Source organism: Calidris pugnax, unplaced genomic scaffold (genome assembly GCF_001431845.1).
Source record: "Calidris pugnax isolate Ruff unplaced genomic scaffold, ASM143184v1 scaffold207, whole genome shotgun sequence".
Classification (NCBI taxonomy): domain Eukaryota; kingdom Metazoa; phylum Chordata; class Aves; order Charadriiformes; family Scolopacidae; genus Calidris; species Calidris pugnax.
The window spans coordinates 859,412-883,160 of record NW_015090931.1 but is presented as its reverse complement, the minus strand read 5'-3'; the positions used below and the strand labels follow the sequence as shown (position 1 = coordinate 883,160).

The window sequence follows — 23,749 nt, the reverse complement described above, 5'->3', positions numbered from 1 at the left end:
TCCTTACCTAATAGAACACTTAATGGAAAAGTTCAAAAATATAATTTTGGAAAGTGCCACTTTTGTTATCTACAGACGCTTCACAAACCCCCATTGAATTTTTTCTCATTCCTTTTCCCTCACCAATACGCCTCAGCAACAGAAAGCCTTCACTACTAATTAAAAGTGAAAAGCCAGCAAACAGACCCAGTACCCTGATGTTTCACAGCTGTGTGCAAAACTTCCCAGAGACACCTACTTATTTTTATAGCAATTCTTTTTACTCTTTATCATTCCATCCCTTAAGGTTGGGTTATAAAATGAGGCAGAATAAACTAGATCATGTCACAGAACGATGGCGCATTTGTACATCCCACCTTTACTGGAAGACACAAATCACCATTATGCAATGTTGTCCAGTTGCTATAGCAGGAAGCAGGAATCAACCAAATTGATCTTGCACATTACAGAGTCTTTGCAAAGCATGGCTTTCAGAATGTTCCCTGGTTGTGATTACCTCAACTGCCAGGCACAACTTGAGTATCTAGTGCCAAATAATTACATATGATGGATAATCAGAATTCCTCCCCCAATTTCTGAAGATATTTTAAACACAGCAAAATATAGACAGGCTACTAGTAGTGCTTTTCAGTACCCATGTAGACATTTAATTCTTGTTGAGTCTGGTGAGAGCTAGGGAAGAAAGGGTAACAGCCCCCAAAGTTGAAAGTGCTTAGGTGCCACTTACCAGACTTAGTGTATCTGCTAATTGGAAATACTGAGCATCTAAGCGGAAGTTAGGCTGCCAAGTAATCTTACACTGCAAGCATGCTTTATGTATCCTCTGTGTCCAAAAGCTGACTCTACACTGATGCTATACCTCCTGACAACACTGAGAAAGCTCAGTACAGCACAGTATTGGCCCTCTCACCACCACATCCAGAGAAGGGCAATGAAGCTGGTGAGGGGCCTGGAGCACAAGTCTTATGAGGAGAGGATGAGGGAGCTGGGGTTGTTCAGCCTGGAGAAAAGGAGGCTGAGGGGAGACCTTATTGCTCTCTACAACTACCTGAAAGGGGGGTGTAGAGAGGCAGGGGTCGATCTCTTCTCCCAAGTCACAGGTGACAGGACTAGAGGAAACGGCCTCAAGTTGCGCCAGGGGAGGTTCAGGTTGGATATTAGGAAAAATTGTTACACTCAAAGTGTTATCAAGCATTGGAATGGGCTGCCCAGGGAAGTGGTTGAGGCACCATCCCTGGAGGTGTTCAAAAGACGGGTTGACATGGTGCTGGGGGACATGGTTTAGTGACGCTTTTTGTCAGTTAGGTTGATGGTTGGACAAGATTATCCTGAAGGTCCCTTCCAACCTAGATGATCCTATGATTCTATCTCACCACAGGACCTTAGGGGTTGGGTTGTGAGAGTACACACTGGTGAGGCAGGGTACAAAAACTCAAATCCCCTAGCCTTAGGAGAGAAAGGAATCAGTACAGTTTTATATTCCATACAAAACTCTTTACTAGCAACAAAACAGAAAGCAGCCCTGCTTGACGTTTTGCAAGAAAATAATGACTTCAATACCCAGCCAAAGAAAAACATTCAGCTGTGATTCACAGCTGGAGGTACGTGGCTCCTCACAGCACCAAAGAGAGTGAATCCCTGAAGGTGCACCTAAATTAGGAGGCCTCAGGTACACTTGTCATGTGCCAACTCCAAGGACAGGAGCATCTTCATGCAGATGAGCCAGGATGTGTCCCCAAAGCGCATGGGGGGATGAAGGGCGGTGGACAGCAAGAGAGAGGGACAGAGGGACATGAGGTGATGTAAACTGGTAGCTCAGCTGAGGAGTATTCGCAAAGGACCAGGCTGACTATCACATCTTTTCCCAAAACTTTTTGGAGGCTACTGCTGGCAACTGCATGTCTGTGACACTTAGTTTTGTGGACAACAGTCATAGGAACTTCGGCGTTGACCATACAGTCACCCTAAAACTAGCATTGCGAATGACAGGTGCAGGCTATGCTTTGTCTTCCCCAGTTGTGTCTGTCTTGATTTCCTTTTCCTTTTCCTTTCTTGCTTTTTTTCATTTCAGGCTGAGCTGAATGAGGTACCTGTCTGAAAATGCAGTTTGTTGTTGCTGTTGTTGGCAGCACAGTTTTCAGCATGAACCGCTCCGGAGAGCTGCACGAAGGCTGGGGAAAGGAGGAAAGAGCAAACATGAGGTAAGGAGCGGGGGTGAGCACCCTTTTGTGGTGATCAAGTAGCCATCATCTTGTTTTTCCAAAACTTTGTGTGGGACTATGGTATAGACACCTACTTTTAAGCTAGGGCTGATGCTGAAGTGGTCAGTCATACAAACTAGCTGGGGCAGCATGCTGAGCGGCAATGCCTACATAGTCTGGACCGTAAACAATTTATGTTTTAAAGTTCCTATTCATTTTCAGGTAACTAGAATGGTTATAAACCTTGCTTGCCATCCTGAGACCTCTCATAAACCAAACCAAAGATTTCTTTCATTAGCCATCAAAAGTTTATAGAAATTTGCTGATTCTGACCTTTCTATACCTGTGACAGGACACCTCTAAAGCAGATAATAATGGCACATGAAATTCCTCAATTATAAGAAAAATAGGCGTCTTTGGAAACAGTAAGAATTGATAGACTTCTATTCATTCTTGTGTTTCAATGAACACGTGTCTCGAGGATACCTCCTAACACCTTCAGTGTAGTATTCGCATTTTCCGTATGAGCATCTAGGTCTGAAACCCTCAGCATATCACTAACTTAACTGAGGCAATGCAGCCACCAGGCTATCTACTATTTGTTCTACAGCAGTGTTTTCTTTTTGCTTAAACTTAAACTAGCCTGCACATGCAGAATGTTTACATATTTCAAAACAAAGGGGTTTACTGAATTTATCTTTTTGTTGTCTCATGCACTCTTGCTTTAGGAAATTTCTAGAGAAGTTACTACAATTCAGTAAACTGAGCTTCTGTACAAAAACAGGATGAGAAAGATATGCCTAATGGGCAAAAGTGAAAGAAACAGCTCTTGCATGTACTTGTTTCTAGACAAAATATTTGGCAGCATGTAAACAGCATCAAACAAGAACAACTGAATGAGACCACATGCCAAGATTGCAGTCCCAAATAAATAAACTATTATTATTTAAATTAATGCCAACATGTTTCTATGTTAAACAGTATTTCTAGTCATCACTACTAAGATGTACGTTTATTTATATAGCTTCTAAGAGCTAAATCCTTACATATTTCTCATCTCGGCCTACCAGGCAGCATCAGGCTGACTGAGCAAACAAGAATTTGGCAGAATTCACCTCAGTTCTCAGTTACTTCACCCTATGGCTGAAAGTAGCTATGATAGCTCCTTGAGATTCACTGTAAGATAAGTGGATATATACGTAACAGGCAGCTATGAATAACGAGGCCCTGTTCTTTAGCTTGTCCATACATGGTGCCTTGCTGGTATGAAGAAGGTATTGATCAGGAGAGGATTCTCCTGTCAAAGTGTGACCCAAGGTTGCTCCAATTGCTTTCTCCAGTCAAACCAATGTTAAGTTTTGCTGCTGAATCCCAGCTCACACCTGCTGCATTCTTCTGGAGAAAGTTTGTGGGATGGTAAGGAAGAGACAACACAAACCCAAAGGCATCTCAGTTGTGTAAAGGATGAAGTTTCACCTCTTGTAGTCTCTCTTCTGCAGGCAAACACTACCAAATGCTTTCCACAATAAGACAGCAAACCCAAAACCTCAAGAAAAAAAATGCAGTCAGCATGTTGACAGCTAGTAGGATTCTCCTTTCTCTCACGCAATTCCACAGAAAGGTATTTCTTTCTGCCAAGTACCTAGTTAGAAAAATGTTACCAACCCAAAACTGCCCTCGGATACCCATGGGGGCAGAAAGGTGGCTGCTTTCCTGAGGTGAGGTGTCCCCTCGCTGTCTCCCCTAGACTTCACCACAGCATATCCAAAGAGCAGAGTTGGAATGACAAATATCACGAAGCAGAGCTCTGAAGGAGAAATACATCATTCATGGAGATATAGCTAACCAGTCACCTGACACAGATATTATAATCTGGTAGAATTGCCACTTCTGTGTTTACAAGGTTTCTATCAAACCTCCACATGTAAAATCTCCATCACTTTAACAGATATTATAAGAGAAAATAAAATCTCCATTATGTTGTCTATCTTTTCAATACACAAAGTCTACAAAGTTTAAGAAAGTCAAAGCCAAGACAGTTGTCACACATAATAACCCCCCAATAAATCAATAAGAAGATATCTTAGAAAAGTAAGAGTCACCCCTTGTATTCTGCGTCCCAATGGTTCACTTCACATGCCTAGAACCATCAAGCTAATTTTTATGTCATCTTGGATGGCTCCAAATGCTTTCAAAGAGTAAGTGTTATGAAGTATGCAAGGAATAGACATAAATATGTATTTTACAAAGATTTAAATGCAAATCATACTGCTTTATGAGGACTGAAGTTCTCTAGAATTTCATAGAAGAACTGGTACTTTCTACTTGAGAAACTAGATTGAAAATGTCATGAATGTCATAGTGCCTTACTTGTTCTCGTTGCTGGCATCGTATCGAGGCATGGGGTCAAAATCATTTCCATTGACATCAAAACTGGCCTGTGAGTCCTGTAGCCAACAGGAGAAAGAAAACCAATTTCCCATTAATTAGCCATTGACTCATGTGGCCTATACATTCTTCAGCAGGTTCCTACAAGAGAGCAATTAGGTTAACTAACATACCTGTGGTTTTATGGTGACTGCATATTTTAGGAAAGGATTATATATTTCATAACTACAGGATTTACATATTTTATTTTCTTTTTGGAAAAGGGAGAAGGATAACAAATGTTCTGAAAAAGCATAGTTCCAGTGTCAGAGAGGAAATAGAAAGTGATGTTTCGTGTAACCAAAAGACTACATTTCTTCAAAGAAACTTTTGGAATAGAGCTCATTCACAAAATCGGTATTTTACTAAATTTTTAAAGATTTGAGAAATCACCTGCATAGTGATGACTGAAATTTCAGTCATAGCTTCAAGGAATAAGAACAGTATCATTTTCTTAAGAATATTACTATAAAAATACAGCTTGAAATGCAGCGTAAACTTCCATTTCCCTGGGAGTGTAACAGTTTCAAATACTTGCAAGATATCTCTGTATTTTTGTTCCATATTCTACATTTACCAGGGTTCTTACAGCTGAAAATAGTTTATAGAGTAAATAGCTGCTGGTTTGTATGGCTCTCATTAATCGATGTGGTAGCATGTGGTGTGTTGACATGACAAGCAGCTCTTTTTAATCTCTTCTTTGTTCAAAACCAGTTACCACATCCACCTCAAATATTCCCTTTTGCAGCCACACCAGTAATAATCTGACATATAGAAGGCATTTGTCATCAAACAAGCGATGTGTACTGCTTTGGGGGAATTCCTTGTTGGCGTAAGGAAAGGGAGAGAGGAGGTGGTAAGGGAATAAATAGCTGCTTTAAATTTTGTGGAAGGACAGTACTGGGATGAGGTGATATACGATACAATTCGGGTCATTCATTGAAGAGGTAAAATTATATTTAGTTTGTTTAAATAATTTAAGAGATTAAAATGAAATATGTGGCATGCATTAGGGCCAAGCATGCACTGGCAAATAGGGCAACTGCCTGTCACTTGTGTTTGTGCAGTCCTCCTCATGTATTTCAAAGGTGACTTCCACATACAGCATAGAGAAGGATACGGATGTAAGTGTGGCTGATTTAAAATAAATGTCTTGAAACTGTGCAAACAATTGTAGCTTTTAATGGGTAGTTAAAGATGTTTTTGTCATCTTCATCTCTTCACAGCTCTGTTAAGATGATATGCTTGCTGGCAAAAAGCATGTGTTCAGGGTTTTTTCACAAGATCTACATCTGCAACGGGACTGAAGGTATATGCATGTCTTGTGCTGGTCATCTTCAGTGTCCGGCTCAATCCAAATATATTTGTTTGTTTTCTTACCTCATGTGAATGTACATCTTGCACACTTTATTTCAGACAAATGATAAGGTCCTTGAGGTCATGCACTTTCAGGTAAGGCCTACTCCCAAAGCACAGGACTAACCACTGCAGCAAAGTGTGGTCTTGATGATCTGAACAACTTCAAACTCTGACACTAACAGAAGAAGTCACCCACTAGGGAAGGACCTTCTTCTCATGTTAAACAACCCACCAAGGTATATTAATCCAATCATTTAATTGTGACAAACCACAAGCAAACAGAAACCTCTTGACATGATATGAGACATAGGACACAGAAAACAAAGGATACAGCTCAATTACAAATTGTGAGGGGACTCACTGGAGTTATGAGAGATTTACTAGGAAGACCCCAGAATATTCTACACCTGTTTTTAACTGAGTGAATCATAACAAGTCATGTGCTTTTCCTTTAATGTTATTTCTAGCAGCAAGATAAACAGCTTTAAAAATAAATGCATGGAAGAATATGCCTAAAATTACAGTCTTTGAGAAAAGCTGCTGTCTTGCTACCTAAATGTATTGGCCAAAAATGGACTTCAGCTGCAGGCATTAAATGAAAAACAGTGTATTCCATTTCTGAAGAGTGTGAGGATATTAATTAAAATAATTGCAGAAAAAACAAAAAGTATCTGATGATTGGTTCCAGTGCTTCAGAAATTCAGGACTCTGCTACAAGACGCATACAGATATTTGATAGGTTCAGATAGAACATAGTCTTAACTAAAATAATACAGATTACCAAAAGCTGTCTTCCTTCTTCTCATCAGTGTTAACATTTGAGGAAACCCTTGTATGATTCTTTCACCCTCTCTCCTCCCTCCCTCCATCTTTCCAGGAGCAGCAAATTTATTCGGTGTAATAATAAAGCAGCAAATCTGGACTCCTTTGGACACTCACATAATTCTGCATCAGGTCTGGATGGTTTCTTTCGATGCCGTCATCCAGGATGGTGACTACAACGTTCTTTCCGGTGTAACCTCTCTTCCAAGCACCTACTATATTCATATCTGATTGGCAATGGTGGGTGTTATCACTGCAGTGCTGGGGAGAGAAGAGGAGATAAAGATGTTGGATGTTGCAGATTAGTGAGCAGTTGAGGGGCTGAGATACTACTCTACTTAGATTAACATCATCTTTTAAATCAGCACATAAGCATATTGATTGGAAAAGCAACTATATCAACACCTTCATTTAGACAGAAAATAATTTTAAAAGAAATGCCAAATTAAATGCAAATTGTTAGTCCTGCTTATTTCCCTAATTACTCGTCATGCTAAACAATAGAAAAGGGAAGCGTCCAGCCATACTGAACCACTAGAAGCCATGAGTAAAACAAAGCAACTATTCCTGGCTGTTAAACACGCTCATTTGAAATGTACATTTGAATTATTTGAATTTTTTCAGAAAAACAAACCATATGTGGATAAAAGTAGACAAATGCCTGTACAGAAACGGTCATGGAAAAAAAGGAAAAAAAACCTTGCTTTTTGGAGCTTATGTGCTGTACAATTTCTTGACAGAATGTCTGGAAACTGATCCAGATTCATTTCTATCTACAAAAGAAGGCTTTTGGCAGGTTTTGTGCAATATCAGCAGGAGATGAGCAGCAGTTAAGAACCTGTAACCAAAACAACACCCTGAAAAACTTGCAGCTTAGGGTGTCTCATGAATTGTAGATAGTTAGATTGAGAACAGCCTGCGGTACAGCTTTCAGAGCAATCAAGTCCAGTGTGGTGGAGAAAGAAAGTTTAGGGTACATTAAAACTGAAAGCCTCTTCCTTGACATGAATGCACCCAGTTAATGTGAAGAAATCTGGCTTGCCATGGCAATGAGACATGACCCTCCGGTATTCGTATGCCCCATTAGTGACTCTCTAACCCACACACAGAGCCCTCCCCTGTGAAGTGGGTTCGAGCCCCTCCTCGGCGCTGCTTTCCTCCAGCTCCTCCAGGCTCAGACAGAGCACCAGGCAAAAAAATTAAAAAAAAAAAAAAAGAGGGAGTGCAGGAAAAGGGGAAAAAAAAGAGTGGAAGGAAGGAAAAAGAAATTAAAAAAGAAACTTGTATCATAGCAACAGTGGCCACATGAGCTTGCTCCACCTCACTCCCTGCCCCAATGCCTCGTGTCCCCACTTCAGTCTCATGTTTTGGCACTCTACAATTTGCAAGGAGTACAAATGCATTCAGAGGCATGCACTCCTCCCTGATTTAGTCCACCCCTCTCCTCCTGAATGGAAGCTGAAGATCTGTTAGCCATACTGGGTGCAAACTGACCTCAAATTACTATTAAATCATAATTTTCTTCCTCCTATTTCTCCAGTTCACCACCCTGTACTGCCATACACAAATCAGAGGATTTAAGAGTGGTCATTTGCTGTTACTGTAGAAATATTATATGATTAGGTACTATATATATGTACACATTATAAAGTCTTTCTCATGGTCTTTCCCTTGTGTCTGCAAATATGTGTGTGTGTCTCTCTCTCTGTCTATCCATCTGCACACAAAGGAGCTTGAAGGACTTCAGGGATCAGTTCCAAGGAATGTATAGGGCAGGCTTAATGCTTTTGTTCTGTGTATTGCTTGGAAATGCTCACACTGCTGGCTTTATGAAATTAATTACAGCCTAAACTTGCCATCTGGACACTGAATGCAATGGCTGTACACATGAGGGTTTCTAATGTACAAACAAGGGGGTTAAAAGTGTGTAATGTTTCCAAGTGCCTTTGCATTTTTCGAAAGTGTCACTGAATTAAGCATCAGAAAATACCTGCAAAAGCTACTAATATCATTATTCACATTTTAGTGATGTGAAGACAAGAAGACAAAAAGGTGGAAACACCAGCCTCCAGCCACAGAGTAATCCCAAGAGAGAACTGCAATGGGCAATAAGGATTCCTGGCTCTGACCTTCAGTCAAATTTACTGGGCCAGTACTTTATCCCCTTCTCTGAAATGCCAAATGACCCTCTGGCTGCTTTGCTGACTGTCTTGTCCTCTCCTCCTACAGGATGGGCTTGTCTTGCTTCCATGCCAGTCAAACCACTCAGGCTGAGCAAGCATATGGGTTTTTAATCCCCATTCCCTTGCAAGCTCTTAGGCGCTCTGCCAGAAGATCACTGCTTTTTCCCTTAATTATGTTGGCACAGTCAGCTGCCCTCACTTACCTTACCTGAACTTATGCTTTTGTAGAGGTAGCTGAAGGGGGTAGCTGAATGGGGGTAGCTACACGCATGTAGACAAACACAAGACAAGAGACACCTCTTTCTTTACCGCGTGCTCTGATTATTCTCTCAAGAGTCATGCCAGGTCAAATAGATGCTTAAATTACCTTGCTCTGCTCCAAGACGAGGCAGAAAGCTAGTCTAAACAAAATCTTTCTGCATAAAAGAAAATCCAGGGGTAAAGCAGGCGTAACTGCGTGCCCACTGATAACTTTGGATCACAGCATACGTAACATAAGGATCCAGAATGCAAAGGTAGCAAACAAGCATCCCAGAGGGTGTAGTTCAACAGCAGATGAAGGGTTTATTTCTTATGGTTACAATATATAACTAATTCTCAGGTCCTATTAAAAATGGCATCTTTGTTTTCTTTTCACCGCTATTCCTTACATTGTTCTTCTCAATTCTTTATCTACACTCTTCTCTCCCTTCTCCTACCCTTGTTCTTTTCTTCCAATACTGTCATTTACCACTTAAATTCCAGTTTTGTTTGGTTCAACATCCGATCTCAGATTCCCATATTTTATCCACAAACTATACCTTCCCTCAGATTAGTGTCCGATTTTCTCCAGATTAATCAGATTCTCTTAAAGCAGTCAGATTTAGCTTTTATCAGGAACACTTTAAATCTTGGAGTGCAATTACTTTTCAAATACTATATAATATGGTATGAATATGCTGTTCCACATCTAACAGCATCTAAGACGCCATCTATTACTTGGTTTAATTTGCACTCTTTCCTGTCCCTTTAAACTCCTCTTTCTGTCAAAAACATTCCTTGTAAGGGATTTTCCGCTACTGGGTTCCACTCTAAAATTTTTCTTTAACCGTGTGCTGCTTCTTTACCACCTATCCAAATTACATTTTCTTAGCAGTTTTTTACTTAATTTGGAAGCACTTTTTCAATTTACAGTGTAACCCAAATAAAAAATAATAAAAACACTGTTGTGATAATAAAAAATATGTGATTTAGAGTGACTGGATTTTATATTAATGGGCAAGTACTGAATTTTATAGCTCAGTTTCAATCTATTTTTCCTGTTCTTTCTTTTTAGAATAAAACCAAACTTTGTCATGATAATGTACAAAACCAGTGTGCTTGCAAGTTTTTATTAGTCTGTTAATCTTTGAACTGCTGTTCTTTGAATCTTAAAGGGAATAGTATAAAATAGTTTAGACTACAGAGTTTCCCCACTCTTCAAGCAGATAAAGTAATTCAGAAATTTCCTGCATTGGTACCATGACTAGACAACTGCAGTAAGCCAGCACTATTTCAACATATATTGTTTTCATCTATTGCCTGGAGGACACCATCAAAAGGAATAAACGACCTCTCACCTAGTTACATAGAGTAATTTTATTGAGATTTTTAAAAGGCATTCAAAGGATGATGTTTTTCTTTGGACTGTTTAATTGGAAAATGTTAATGATACCACCATTAGTATTTAATAGAAACCATCTGCAAAGTTAAGAGACTCTTTAAGTACACGTAGGAAGGAAGAAGGCTATAGTAAGAAAAATTTTCGATATTTAACTTTTCTCATACTTTAAATTCAATGCTTATGAGCATAAAAAGGCAAAAGAAGCACTTAGATATCTTTGGACAGATAATTTGGAAGCCTGCCTTTGTGCACTTAACAAGCAGACATAATATTAGAAAGGTTTTCTGTTTTGATGTTTGCATGATGCCTTCAGTATCAGACATGGGCCTGGATTCTCTTGTCTATTTTGTGAAAAACTAGCTTAGAATCATTATCATTAGGTTAATGTTTCTTGTCCACAGCACTAATTTTTGTGGTCAGAGGCTTGGTGTATTCAGTTAGGGATCAATAACAAAACTGAACAGTTAAACTGAGAAATCAAGAATCATATCAATGGTCAAAATTCTTTGGAATCCCAGAGATTAAAATCAAATTAAAAGAACAATGACTATAAAATTCTGTTCTTTTGCAATGCCTGTTTGTCTACAAAAACAGAATAGAAACAGAAGTTTCTAGTCCTGTGGCATGCAGTCTCTCAGAAAGGGCATATTGTGCCCACTGCAAGGCTTCATGAGGTACCTTGCATTGGTTTCCTGTAGTCTTTGAGCTAGAAGGAGTTCTTTGACAAGATCTTGTCAATATCTAAGGGGATACAGAGAAACAGAAGAAGAGGAACACGAACAAGAGTAAGAATAAGAACAAGATGACAGTTGTTCTGGTTTCATTAGAGTAGTAATTAAATGGTCTTTGCCACAGATGGAAACATGCAGACTACAGTCACATTCTCTACATCAGGGGGTTTTGTCAGCTACTACTCTGCGAGCATGGAGAGGAAAGGAGAAGTTGCACAAGATCGTACATAGAGGAAGAACAGTCAATTGCCTACACATTGACCTTGATCAACACAAGCAGAGAGAAGGAGGACACACAGGGCCAAGGGATGAATCCTGGCATTTTGTGGAGCTATCAGAAAAAACAGACCATCTACCTGTTCTGTCAGTGTAATGTGGGGCATTTGGCACTCTTAGCTGGTCTAGGCAAATGCACAGGCAGCAAAGTTTATCAGGTTGTTACTTCAGTAGAGCAGACATCCTGATGCTATGCTCAGTTTTCTGAGGTACAGTTTGGGGCAGTATTCTAAATTAAAACTTTCCAAATATTCTCTCTTTTTCCTGCAAAATGGAGAAGTAGTCTCTTTTCTTTATGCTCTTGATGTGATCCAATTTTAAAGTGGAATGAAAGAAGTAAGCAAGGAGGTAATCAGTTGAGTTGGAAAGGTAGGCTTCTTATTAAAATGACTTGTGTAATGTAATAGAAATTGTGACACAGGCTTTGAAGAGCATCATAACCCGTAAAGTTAATATCATCTACTAAAATTAATTCCTAGTAGAAAATAATTTGAAAACGACATTTTCTAATAAGACTATTAAACTAGTGTTTCTTTTTAAAAGTATTTCTCACATTTGTTTAGTCTTTCATCACAATACACAGAAGGTGAAAGAAGGTTTTTTAGAAGAAGAAGGTGCACTTGTAAATTTATTTATTTTTTCTCCAACATAACCTGATATTTAGTGCATGATACACAGGAACTGCGAACTGCATAGGAAATTATTTTCTTCTGAGTTTCAACTTCAAATAATATCTGATTATTGCTGCACACAATATTTTTAAGCTGTAGCAAAAGCAGGCAAATAATATAAAGTCTGATTCATCTCAAATACAAGATTTTTTTGCATTAAATACTATCTGACTTCTGGAGTCATGCTTTACTGAATTGCTACTTTTTTATCTGTGTCTGCATCAAGATAGTATTTCAAGAGTGTACCATATTAAATATTTAACACCAATTTATTGCTTGTGCAACTTCAGAAGGTTTAGTTAATTTACTTCAGAGATGAATTTGGTTCTTAAGCTTTATTGATTCTCTAAGTTAACAAACAAAAATACACTTAGAGGCCAATGAGAACAATCACAGACTTACATTATTTTATGCCTGTTTAAGCAATGAAGGAGAACAGGAAATCAATATAAAAGAGCTTCTTGTATTCATAGGAGTATCTGATAGCTATAGTGAGACAAGAATAATTTACAATACTATATATATGGGGTTTTGCAGTGAAAAATAAGGTACTCATAAATCTTATTCTTTGGCTGTGATTACATTGCTATTCTTTCCAAAAATAGAATAATTCATAATGTGTTAATTTTGTATTCAAGACAATTCCATCACTTTCCCATCACTGGCACTTTTTAAAAGCCAACACTGCTTGTTTTTCTGTAACCTGTGTGCTGGCTCAAACATGAGTTAATTCAGGGAAGTCCTGTATGTCCACGTTCCACAGGCTGACAACGCAGCCTTGTTAGGAGTGAGAAAATCTCCCCCCTTCTGGGTCCGCAGACCCAGCAAAGTTTCTCTCCCAGCTGCAAGTTCTGGAACCTGCAGAGGCAGAGAAATAATCTGCCTCCAATGTTATTCTTCTTTCTACATGGGGCATGACCCGTGGCTCCACTAGGATGCCTGCATTTAGTCCCATTTCTTTCCCATGTGGTAGCAACACGAGACACTCCTTGAAGGCAAAGAGAGAAACATCACTAAAAATCCCTTATGGTGATTGTGCATGTTCTGCCACCTCCACTAAGAGGCAAATATGAAAAGTGGCATCCACAAAAACTGCAAAAGGTGCACCACATCATCCCAAAGAGCAAAACCACATATACGTCCAGAAAGAAATGGAAGAGGAAGAGGAAGAAGAGAAAGGAGAAGAACAGGAAATAAAGAAGAGGAAATAAAGGCAGATAGAATGTGTCCATTTCATCCTGGATGCAAAAATCGTCCATATGAATGGCACATTACAGACCTAGTGCATCTTGTATACCCTTGAATCAGTGTTCACATATTGAGAGGTATGTGTCAATGCAGGGACATATTTCTCCCTGGGAAGCACTGGGAGAAATATAGGAAGGTAATGCAGAACATCTTGGGCAGCCAGTATAGGACAGAGAGGGGAGAAAAGAACTAGTTCCCACTGCCTGTGGCTACTGCTGAGAAATTCAGGCAGGAAAGAAGCATGCATTTCTATATGTGGCTGTATCCTGTTAAGATGACTGTATGATGACTGTTACTACTCTGCTACTGCTACTACCAACACTACCATTACTATACCAACAGCCTACTTAGAAAGGAAAGGCCAGCAAGCAGATCAAAAGTTAATGCATTTTTACCTGCCTGAAGTCCCGTCTAGGACAAAAAGTATGGCAATTCTTTTATTAATTAGAGAAAATACGTGAAAAGAACTGCTGTGCCCTGGCCTCAGCTGTGCACCATCAACCCTGGGGATCCAGTATTCACGAAGGATGAATAACTCCTCAGAGAGACAGTTCTTTCCATTCTACCATTTTGTGTGGCCTTTGCCTCATATTTTCATTTGACCTCATCTAAGTCCAAAAAAGAAAGAGAAATAGGTCAGTTTTACATAAAGTCCCAAGATGCCTTTTTTTAATGCAGCGGTTCATGGAGTCACAATTGTCTCGTAAGACCAAGTTTCTCCCTCTCTCTCTCTAGCTAGACTTGATGTTTTCATTATTTCTAAGATACCAATTAAACAGAGACATGGTAAGTCTTGCTCTAAAATAGTTTCCATAAGTTTCTAAGGATTCTTTCTACACTACTAAAGACAGTCTCTTCACAATTTACTTTTTAAGCTGTTTTCAAGTTAAAGACCATTACTTCTATGGCAAGTTGTTAAGAAGCATGGGAGAAGAAGGTGGTTTTATTTAGACTTTGTGTGAACATATGTGACAGAATCAAACTAACCACATGGAGAGAAGGCCCTGAGCAGATGGCTTCAATTAATCATTAACCTTCCCAGAGAATGATGAGAGTGGGAGGAGCCTGGGTCTTTTACAAACCCACTTCCCTCCCCATCCCCTATCTTCCATTTTGCAGAGAAAAGAGAAAAAGGATATGCTGTTATGTGATTGCTGGGAGTGGGGGCTGAGCAGACAGCTGATATAGGATGGACCACCAAATTTGATTTTCTGAGAATGTTATGAACTTGTAGGAATGAGGGGACTTGTGAGGAAACTGATGAATTTGCACATACTGAAATTTTAAGGACTGTTGCACTACTGCAGTCCTTTTTTTCTCTATTTTGTGTTGTGGTCTGGTCCCTCTGATCCATGAGGCAATAGCCTGGTGACATCTGTTGTTAATGGTGGGATGTCCTCGGGGGAGAAGGAGGGAGAGAGGGACAATAAGAGGGAGGGATGTGAGACAACAGGACGTGTTCAGGAGGCTGAAGGAAAGATATACATCCCTACTCTTCCTCAAGGGACAAAAGTGGGTAGGAAAAGCAGGGCAACTTATGACAAACCCATATTCCATTATTAGTAATGGAGAAGGAGTTTTCCCGTTTTCTTGTAGGTATGTGGAGTTCCTGAGGCTGGAACTGTTTCACAGTGCCTTTACTTCAGCAATAAACATCTATGCTACTCGATACCTAGAAGCCTTTTCCCTAAGAACCATAAAAAGCCATCAGGTTATTGTACCCTTGGTCCCATTATTTGCTTGGCTGGTATGTCAGAGGAGATTATAACTTGCCAGAGGACAAACTTTAAGCTCATGAAACTATTCTCTTGAGACAGAAGTATAAAAATCACTCCATACCCTCCTTAGACAGCCTTACAGAAATGTTTAATCTAACACTGAAGTGCATGCTGTGAAAATTCATTAACAGTACAGGATCAGACTAAGATGAATGGCTGCTATTTTAGTTTGCCTATAAGGAAGTAAGTGCCCTAGGCACCAGTGGGCTTTTCACGATTTGAATGTGCTATGGTTGATGAATGCAAGGCCCACTGTGTATTATAAGAGAAACCTGGGAAGATAAGGCCAAACCACTAGAGGGAGTGGCTAGTTATATTTTGCAGATGAGATCATCTGGCAGAAATGAGAGAACTAGCCCAGAGAAATCTAGAGAGGCCTGGGAAGGAAAAGGAAAGGCTATTCAAGAACAAAACAAAACAAGTTTTGCATAACGAAAAAGCATACCACACAGTTACTCGTTACTGTTTCAGGAAATTTGACTTGGCTGATTAAATGTTGCAGTCCTTCTGCAATGCTGAAGAAGGTTAGTCCAAAGACATATGACACAGCTTTGCATGAAAGACTGTGCAAAATAAGCAATGAATGCAAAAATATTCTGAAAATTGCAAAAGGTCTTACAGGAAATCTCAGCAAAGTGTCAGGATTCAAGCTATCTCAGAAAATAAAGATATTGCAGAAAGGTTCTGGAGAAGTCCAACATATTTGCAAACGCTGTTTTTATAGAGAACTAGACATAGACCAATGTCTATGGAGCTTTCTAATAACAGGACTGTAAGGGTCTTGGGGAGCTGCTGCTAAACTAAACCCCCAAGTTTATCTCTCAAGACACTTAGATTATGTTGACTGCACCAGTACTATGAAGGAACTTCCCCCAGTTGCAAGTACAGTAATTGAATATGTGGAACTGATCTGAGAACATAATTTTAAGGAATGTATTCCTGTAGACAGAGAGAATACACAACCTTAGTATAAACACCTTTTATGCACATCAAAGACTAAAAATGTACTTTGTCTAACTGGAACTAGGAGGAAAATCACACTCATGACCGTCAGGTTTACACAGAGTCTATGTGTAAGGTAGTCTCAACTTTGAAATGATACCCATTAACCATAACTGCCTCAGCATTTGCAGATATCTTAAAAAGCCCAGGAAGTCTGCAGATGAGACACCCAGAGAACATACTAAAGAAAGCTATGAACAGAGCATTGTCTGAAGGAAAATCATACACTTATCAGAAATAAACTAAAGGTAAGAGTTCTTAATTTTATGATTGTTTACAATTCTTGTGTGTCCCCCATTTTTCCTGGTACTACAGCTACAAAACACACTTTTTGGCTCCTCTCCTCTGTTGTCTGTGTTCTTCCTTGTCTTTCATACTGTCTCTATCCATCTCTTCTGTGATTCCTGTCAGTTGGTCTTCTGAGTCTCAGTCTTCTCCATTTTCAAATCTCAGCTGTAAATGGATCTTCTTTTCCCTGTTCATTTTGTTTCTCCTACTGGCTCTGCTGTTTAAGTGGAAATACTATTTTAACATGAACATGTGACAAAAATACATTGTAGAGCTAAAAAGTGTCTTCCAAGTAAAAGGGGAGATTCTCAGGGAAACGTAATGTACCTCCTGAAAACTAATTGGTTTTTTCAACTGTTGTGTTCTACCATGGAAATGCATGCGGCAGTTACAAAAATGGTTTTTATTTACTTAAAAACTGTAATGAGATCTTTGGATCCACTGGAGACACAGTATGAATCTGTAAGCACTTAATAACATAGCCACTCATAAGGAAGCTAACAGAGGATTTAACGTGTTAGTTTGTACTTTGAAGCAATTATGATGGCTTAACAGATATAGTTATACACATTTTATTTAAGGAAACATTACTGAGCATGTGCAATTATTAAGTCTCAAATCATAAGAGGTTACAATGCTTCCCTGTAGCTCAGAAAAGTTGAAATTACATTCTCCTATAGCATATTCTCAAATCCGATGACACAGAAATTAGTGGAGTGGGAAGTAATGATGGCAGAGACAGAGTGATCTGGATCACTTCTGAAGGTGAATCTATTTAAGCGGTGTGTTTGTAATATAATTTTATATTAAATCATACATAAAATTATGCACGTAGGACTAAGAGTGCAAGGCATAAAATGAAAGTGTCCAGAAACACAGTAATGGTGAAAAGGATTTAAGCTGTAAGGCAGTCAGTCATCTACAACTTCAAGAAGGTGCTCTATGAAACCATGCGTTATTCTTTGATAGTTAAGTAGTGGGATAGCAGGAAAAGTGGGTTAACACACTTTTTTAATCACAGCAATGCTACCACTCCTGGAATGATACGTGCATGTGCCTAGTATTGATGGTTCAAAAAAGATGCTCTTGGAAAATGAGCAGTGAGTCCTTGCTGCTTGTTTTCTGAACCAAGTGCTAGAAACAGAATTTACAGTGATTCTTAACAAGCTCAAAGAATTTATGATATCTAAAAGAGGGTGAAGACATGACTTGATTGTAGCACGCAAGTAACTCAATACAGATGGTATTTTTGGAGGAGGAACACTTCTTTAGACTAGTAGAGAATGACCTAACAAGGTAAGTACAGAGCAAGAAAAACATGCAACTGCAAGGTGTAAGATTTTTAATAGTTAAGACAATGCACCTACAGATGTGACTCTTTCACAAATCCAATCTTTTGTCTAATGTATGTATGTTTTACTGAAAACCTACTCTAGCTTAATTAGAAATTCTAGGCTTGTGCTTGTAGATTACCAGTTGTACTGACTGTTGGTCAAACAAAGTAATCACACAATCTTCTGCCATATCTATGAAATGAATCCACCAAAGGAGTTCAGATCTTGATGTTGGCTTCTGTGAGACTAAAGCAGCTTTGCGGTGGGAACTCACTCCACAGAAGCCCCAGCTAGGAACTACAATCTGGGAGAAATGAACTTTTTCTGCTGTTCAACTGCCTTCAAATACTTTGAGAGGGAGTTTCGGTGTCTGCAGTTAAATGTTACTTTAAATATAAGCGTATCCTAAACAACTCCACTCTATATACACACAGAAACATTAATTCCTATGAATAAAATGCAATTAAATATACAAAAGAAATAATGTCAAAGAAATAATATGCAAAGAATTGACATTAAACATTCAAATGAGGTAATGTTTTGATTTTTTTTCCTCTTTGACCTTTACATTAGGAGTGGGTAAAAAAAAAATTCTGAAAAAAATAATTTTCTATTACTTCTGGAGCAAAATGTAGACATTTTAATTGATGAGCATTTCTGTGCATAGGTATGGATTATTTTTAAACAGAAACATATGAGTTTATGTGGACGATCTTCTACTTGTATGAAAGATAAAGATCTTTCAAGGAAAAAAGGTTTTTTAAGAAAAGCAAGAAGAAAGTTGGCTGTGTTATTATAACCTTGGCGCAATATAAAATAAAGAAGGCTTTTGTATTGATTCAACTGAAGATCCATTTCAGTGTCTTGTTACAAACACCCTTGCCAATTCCTGTATAGATCTAGGGTTGACATAAAACAATCCACAAAACCAACTAAAAAGTAATTACAATGTAACAGGCTTATTTCAGCACAAAGTGGGATCAGTTAGCAGCCCAAAAACTTGTTAGTCTGCAGGACTCTGAAAAAATCAACAAAACTGTAAAGTACATGCTTAAGTTTAGGCTCATGCTTAAATCTATCCTTGATCTGCAAAGCATTCTGATAGATGCCTAATTCCAGTGAAATGCATGAGACCTGATCATGTGGCTGTGTACTTCACTGCACACCATGCCATTAACAGCATCACTGCAAGTAGCTACTTTATTATTAAAGAATTCTCTGGTTTTTTTCCTTATGAACACCCAATGTTTTTGTGGTGTTTTTTTCGTTCAGCCACTCTCTCTCAGTTAACCTATTGTCCAGGATCTAACATGGATACAAAGGGCAAAACAAGAATCTCGGTAAGAACTTTTCGATTCACAAGAAAAGTTTTGTTTGATTGCTCTGTATTTTTCTCTATGCCTTTCCCTCAAACCAGCACGTGAATCAAATGCACCACTTGATGCAGTGTGACTAAAATAACAGGGTTGCTATAGAAAGGAGAAATGGATGAAACCTGCTCAGTGCTGTCATTGAATGCTTTACTTTTAATTTTAACTTTACTATTTGAATCAATTTCCTGTTAGGCCCCCTATTCACAACTGCCTAAAAGACAAATGGTGATAATTTAGAAATTACTTTTGTTCTCTAAATGCATATGCAGACATCTAAATTTTTCCTGTCCTTCCCCATACAACATAACTGCATCAGGAGATCTCTAACGCTCAGTGCCTGCCTGGAGGCAGCAAACATGGGTCATAACCTCTGTTTTCATTCACAGTCACATTCATATGTACAACTTCTACCTATTGAGCAGCAAAAAGAGATGAATGGCTCAGCCTTAGGTTTAGTTTTCCTATTAGATTGTCGGGAACGTCTTGCGTGTGAGACTTTCAAATGCTGAGACTATAAATATAAGGCTTTTTCTTAGTAACAAACCAAGCTTACAAAGCAGCTTTGGCCACCCTTGTAGATTCACTCCTTGAGAGTATCTACTGAATTAGTCCTCAAAATGTTTCAGTGGTAGTAGTTTACACAATGTATAACATGGTCTCAGGCTATCAGTTTTCCTGAAGTTCCAAACAAGATCAAAGCTATTTCACACAGTGTGATCAATACTTGAAACTTTTGAATAGTGGAGAAGAAGCAGTAGCCACACATAGTGAAAGTCAGACAGTATGCCCAATGTGAGTGGGCTTGCTTAAAAGGCAGGAACCTTTCAGAATTTTGTTCTCTCTCACTGGTCAGTATCACGCAGCTTCCCTGCTAATCAAAAAATGGATCAATGTCATGGTCTCTTTGGGCAAATATTTTCAAAGGACAGACATAAAATAGAAGGATGCTTTCACTTTCACAATACTTTTATCCTCTTGCGTAGTAGTTTATCGCTAATCTGGAGTGGGTGCAGATAGAAATTGCTGGAGACAGTGTTTTAAAAAGGAAAACCATATGAAGGTAATCGTGAAATCTAAACTACTAAAGTAGATACTCTAAATTGGTTCAGCTTTCTTGAGGGTGTTGACACTCAATCTAACTTCTCAGTATTGTTAGAAAAGTTAATCCTGCTTCATATTTTTTGGTCTCTGCTGTTCAGACAGTCATAAGAATGACACAAGGGATGGGAACAGGATTGAGAAGGTGGGGACAAAGATACTGTAGGTCATAGGATGTGACACACAGAGCCTTGAGCTTGTCTTTCATGTCTTGGAAAACTTCATTATCAGATGCAGGCTCTGAGGAAGTCTTGAGACACAAATTCAGTGGAATACAGGAATTCAGGCATTTTTCCCAGAATCATGTTTTCTGTAAGCAGGCCAACTCCTTACCAAGATGTAAGGGCTGTAACACTTTCTAAGTAGGCTTTATTAATTCCTCTATCCACATTTCAATTCATGTAGAGGGGGACTTAGTTAATCAAGAATATACAGATTTCAGTGTTTCAGCAGCTGGGGTCATATAAAGCCCATTCAAACAGTGCATTTGAAAGCTTGCAGTTAACAAACTTTCCTCAACAGCCTACTCTGCAGCGTACCAGACCAGGAAACTTGTAAGAAAAAAAAACAGTCAGATTAAACCTCCTTTTGAATCAGGAGGTTCAACACTAAACCTGGTTGCAGAAGAGTACATGGAAGTTGAACAAAGGAGAAGTTATTCAACCTCTTTGTAACTTCAGAAACATTTTTTCTTTGCTTGTCTTTATTTTTTTTTTCTAAATGGGATTTCTGGCTCCCAAATGTAATCTTGTAACCAGGAGTTGATATTCATAAAACCAAAACACAATCACCCAAGCAGTAGTTTACTGTTTATTAATACACACTTGCACTTCTTGGGGCTGTCTGATGCTCTTCTCTCCTGCCCATTCCTTTCTCTGACCACCATGCATTTCTGTTGTTTCCTGGGAATGAGTTTACTTTGAAACAACTATTTTTTAAGTTTTTGCAGAATTTATAAGCTCCACAGCAAAAGAGCAAGCACAGATGTTGCCTGTATTGCTCCACACCATAGAACTGGTATATTTTCCAAAAAAAGCCCTATTGCCTCTCTTTGAGATAACCTGGGGTCTTGTGCTGACAGTGTCTCCTGAATTTAGTGACTGAGTTCAAAGTGATCACTTAATTTATTGAGGTTCATTTTAATTGAAAGTGCATTTAAAAGTCACGCAGATGTGCAAACACTTGCTGGACTTCTCTCCAAAATGGGACTCAGAGTTTCCTGTACTTTTAGTCTCTGCTGTTTCTTGTTTGGCTAGAAGAAAATCCTCTTCACAGGGCTTAAGCAGCAGATGTAGTTCATAGCAGAGATTTCATGACATCAGAAGTAGCTACAAGCAATGCTAAGGATGACCTGCATCTAATGAGTGGTGTAGAACACACTTTATTGAAGTCTCTGCCTTCACTGTGTTTGCTTTTGGTGTGGTTGTTGTTGTTGTTGGGTTTTAGTTGATTTTTTTTTTTTAAACATGGTTGAAAAAGGAAGAAAAATTAACATCAAAAAAGGGTCAGCAAGAACTAATGTCTTCTGCATACTTTTAATTTTAGTCATAGCATTTGCTCATGTGATATACAGGAAGATATGTTAAAGCATGGATGCAGGAATCAGGAAAGCTGCATGGAGTTTTGATGTTCCCATTTTCATGGCATCCTATCTATGTCTTAGGGCATCTCTCTTCAGTAAAGAAGAGCAAAATGATATTTAAAGACTGATACGAGACCTAACATCCTAAACCTAAATAGTCATTTTCCAATTTCTCCTTTGCAAAGGGCACTACACAGATCAGGCTTCTCCTCTGTACAGAATGGTTAGGAAATTGCCTTATGGAAGCACAATGTTGATTTTTGCTCCCTGACTGGGAAATAATATAGCTACTGGTTGTGTCAGAAATTTCTGTAAGTCTCACAGGTTATGAATTCATTCTTTGGCAATCAGACTACAAGACAGGCAATCAGAATCAATTCTTCTGTACTGTGGCTGTGGACTGCTGGTCATTTTGGGATTCCTGATGTTTGTACAGTGTTCTTTATGTGAAAAAAAAGCTAGAAAATATTAGCTAAGTATAATACTTAGCAATGCCTTTCCTGAAGTATGCAAACAATAGCAAAAAAATACATACAGTGAGTGTTTGAAACAAAGCAGTATTTTTTACAATTAATTATATTACCTCTTCCTTTTTTCAGTAACTCATTATTGCACAATGAAAGAAATTGTTTTGCTATTTCTTATTACTTGATTTTAATTTTAAAAAATTCTGAAAAGTGGGTAGCTAACTAAGAAGTTGCTCTCAGAAAACTGCTCTTAGATATTATTGATAGGCAAATTCCTTCTCCTTTGAGAAGTGTACTTCCAGGTAAGTATGTACCTCTGTACACACATGAATGTTTTTCCTCCTGAAATGCTATGAGAGATAAAATCTAAAATACAGCAAATTATGCCCCAGTATGGCACACTTTACATTTGTTAATATTAGCGATTTTATATCCATTTATATTCCATATAATTTATTGTTAGCTGTTTTTATTTTGAACTAAAGCTAAAGGCAGATATTTATCATAACTCATTAGAAATTCAGCAAAGATTTTGTGGCACTTTCCTTTCCTTACTAATTGCAGAAACTAGTCAGAAAAACGGAGTTCAGAAAATCATCTGTATATAATATTTATACACGAATGATATTCCATAAACAACACTATACAGAGAAGTACCTGCAGTTTCTTAATGTGACTCAGCAGTTTCCCAGAAAAAAAAAATTAACTAAGTTATTGAAAGGTAAAATAAAAGTGACTACACTCCCTTTGATGATAAAATCACTGCAGTAAATAGGCAGAGGAATGTGTGCTATCACTGTATGATATAGTACTAAATCTTTGACACTCAGGAAAATCTATCCCAAAGAAAGTATGAAAATGGTTCCAGTATTGCTGCTTCTTGGTTCAGTGAAAATACTAGCCAACCCTTGAACAGTGCTGGCTTCCATTTTGTGTTTCCTGGGCACTTCCAGCGCTGCTTATCTGGAAGTCAGAACTGAATGTCCCGGAGGAACAGATCAAGCAATCTATCCAGTCATTCTGTCTTTATTTGCTAATCTTGCTAAACTAGTTGTACTAATAATCTGTTTTCAGCAGATAGGGATAAATCCACTTCTACAGTTTTTTGATTACTTAAAGTATGCTATTGTCTTCCAACAGGAAATGAATTTAGGTCAAATTGTGTATTACCTGACCTTATGTTACTAGTTCTACCTTTTCCACAGAAAACAAGAGATGTGTTTTCACATACAGACTTGCAAGGCAATGTTTTGACAAGCAGTTTGAT

General features: G+C 38.5%; 1 protein-coding gene across 2 annotated transcripts in view; it reads right to left on the bottom strand.

Moving 5' to 3' along the window:
* Window positions 1-23,749, bottom strand: part of PCSK5 (proprotein convertase subtilisin/kexin type 5) — a 303,186-nt gene that overhangs the window by 218,333 nt on the left and 61,104 nt on the right. For both annotated transcript variants that reach the window (XM_014951658.1, XM_014951659.1), the window contains exons 4-5: window positions 6,927-7,070; window positions 4,572-4,648 (exon numbers count right to left, since the gene is read on the bottom strand). In XM_014951658.1, coding sequence (XP_014807144.1) covers window positions 4,572-4,648; window positions 6,927-7,070 — 221 coding nt within the window. The remainder of the gene's footprint in view (window positions 1-4,571; window positions 4,649-6,926; window positions 7,071-23,749) is intronic.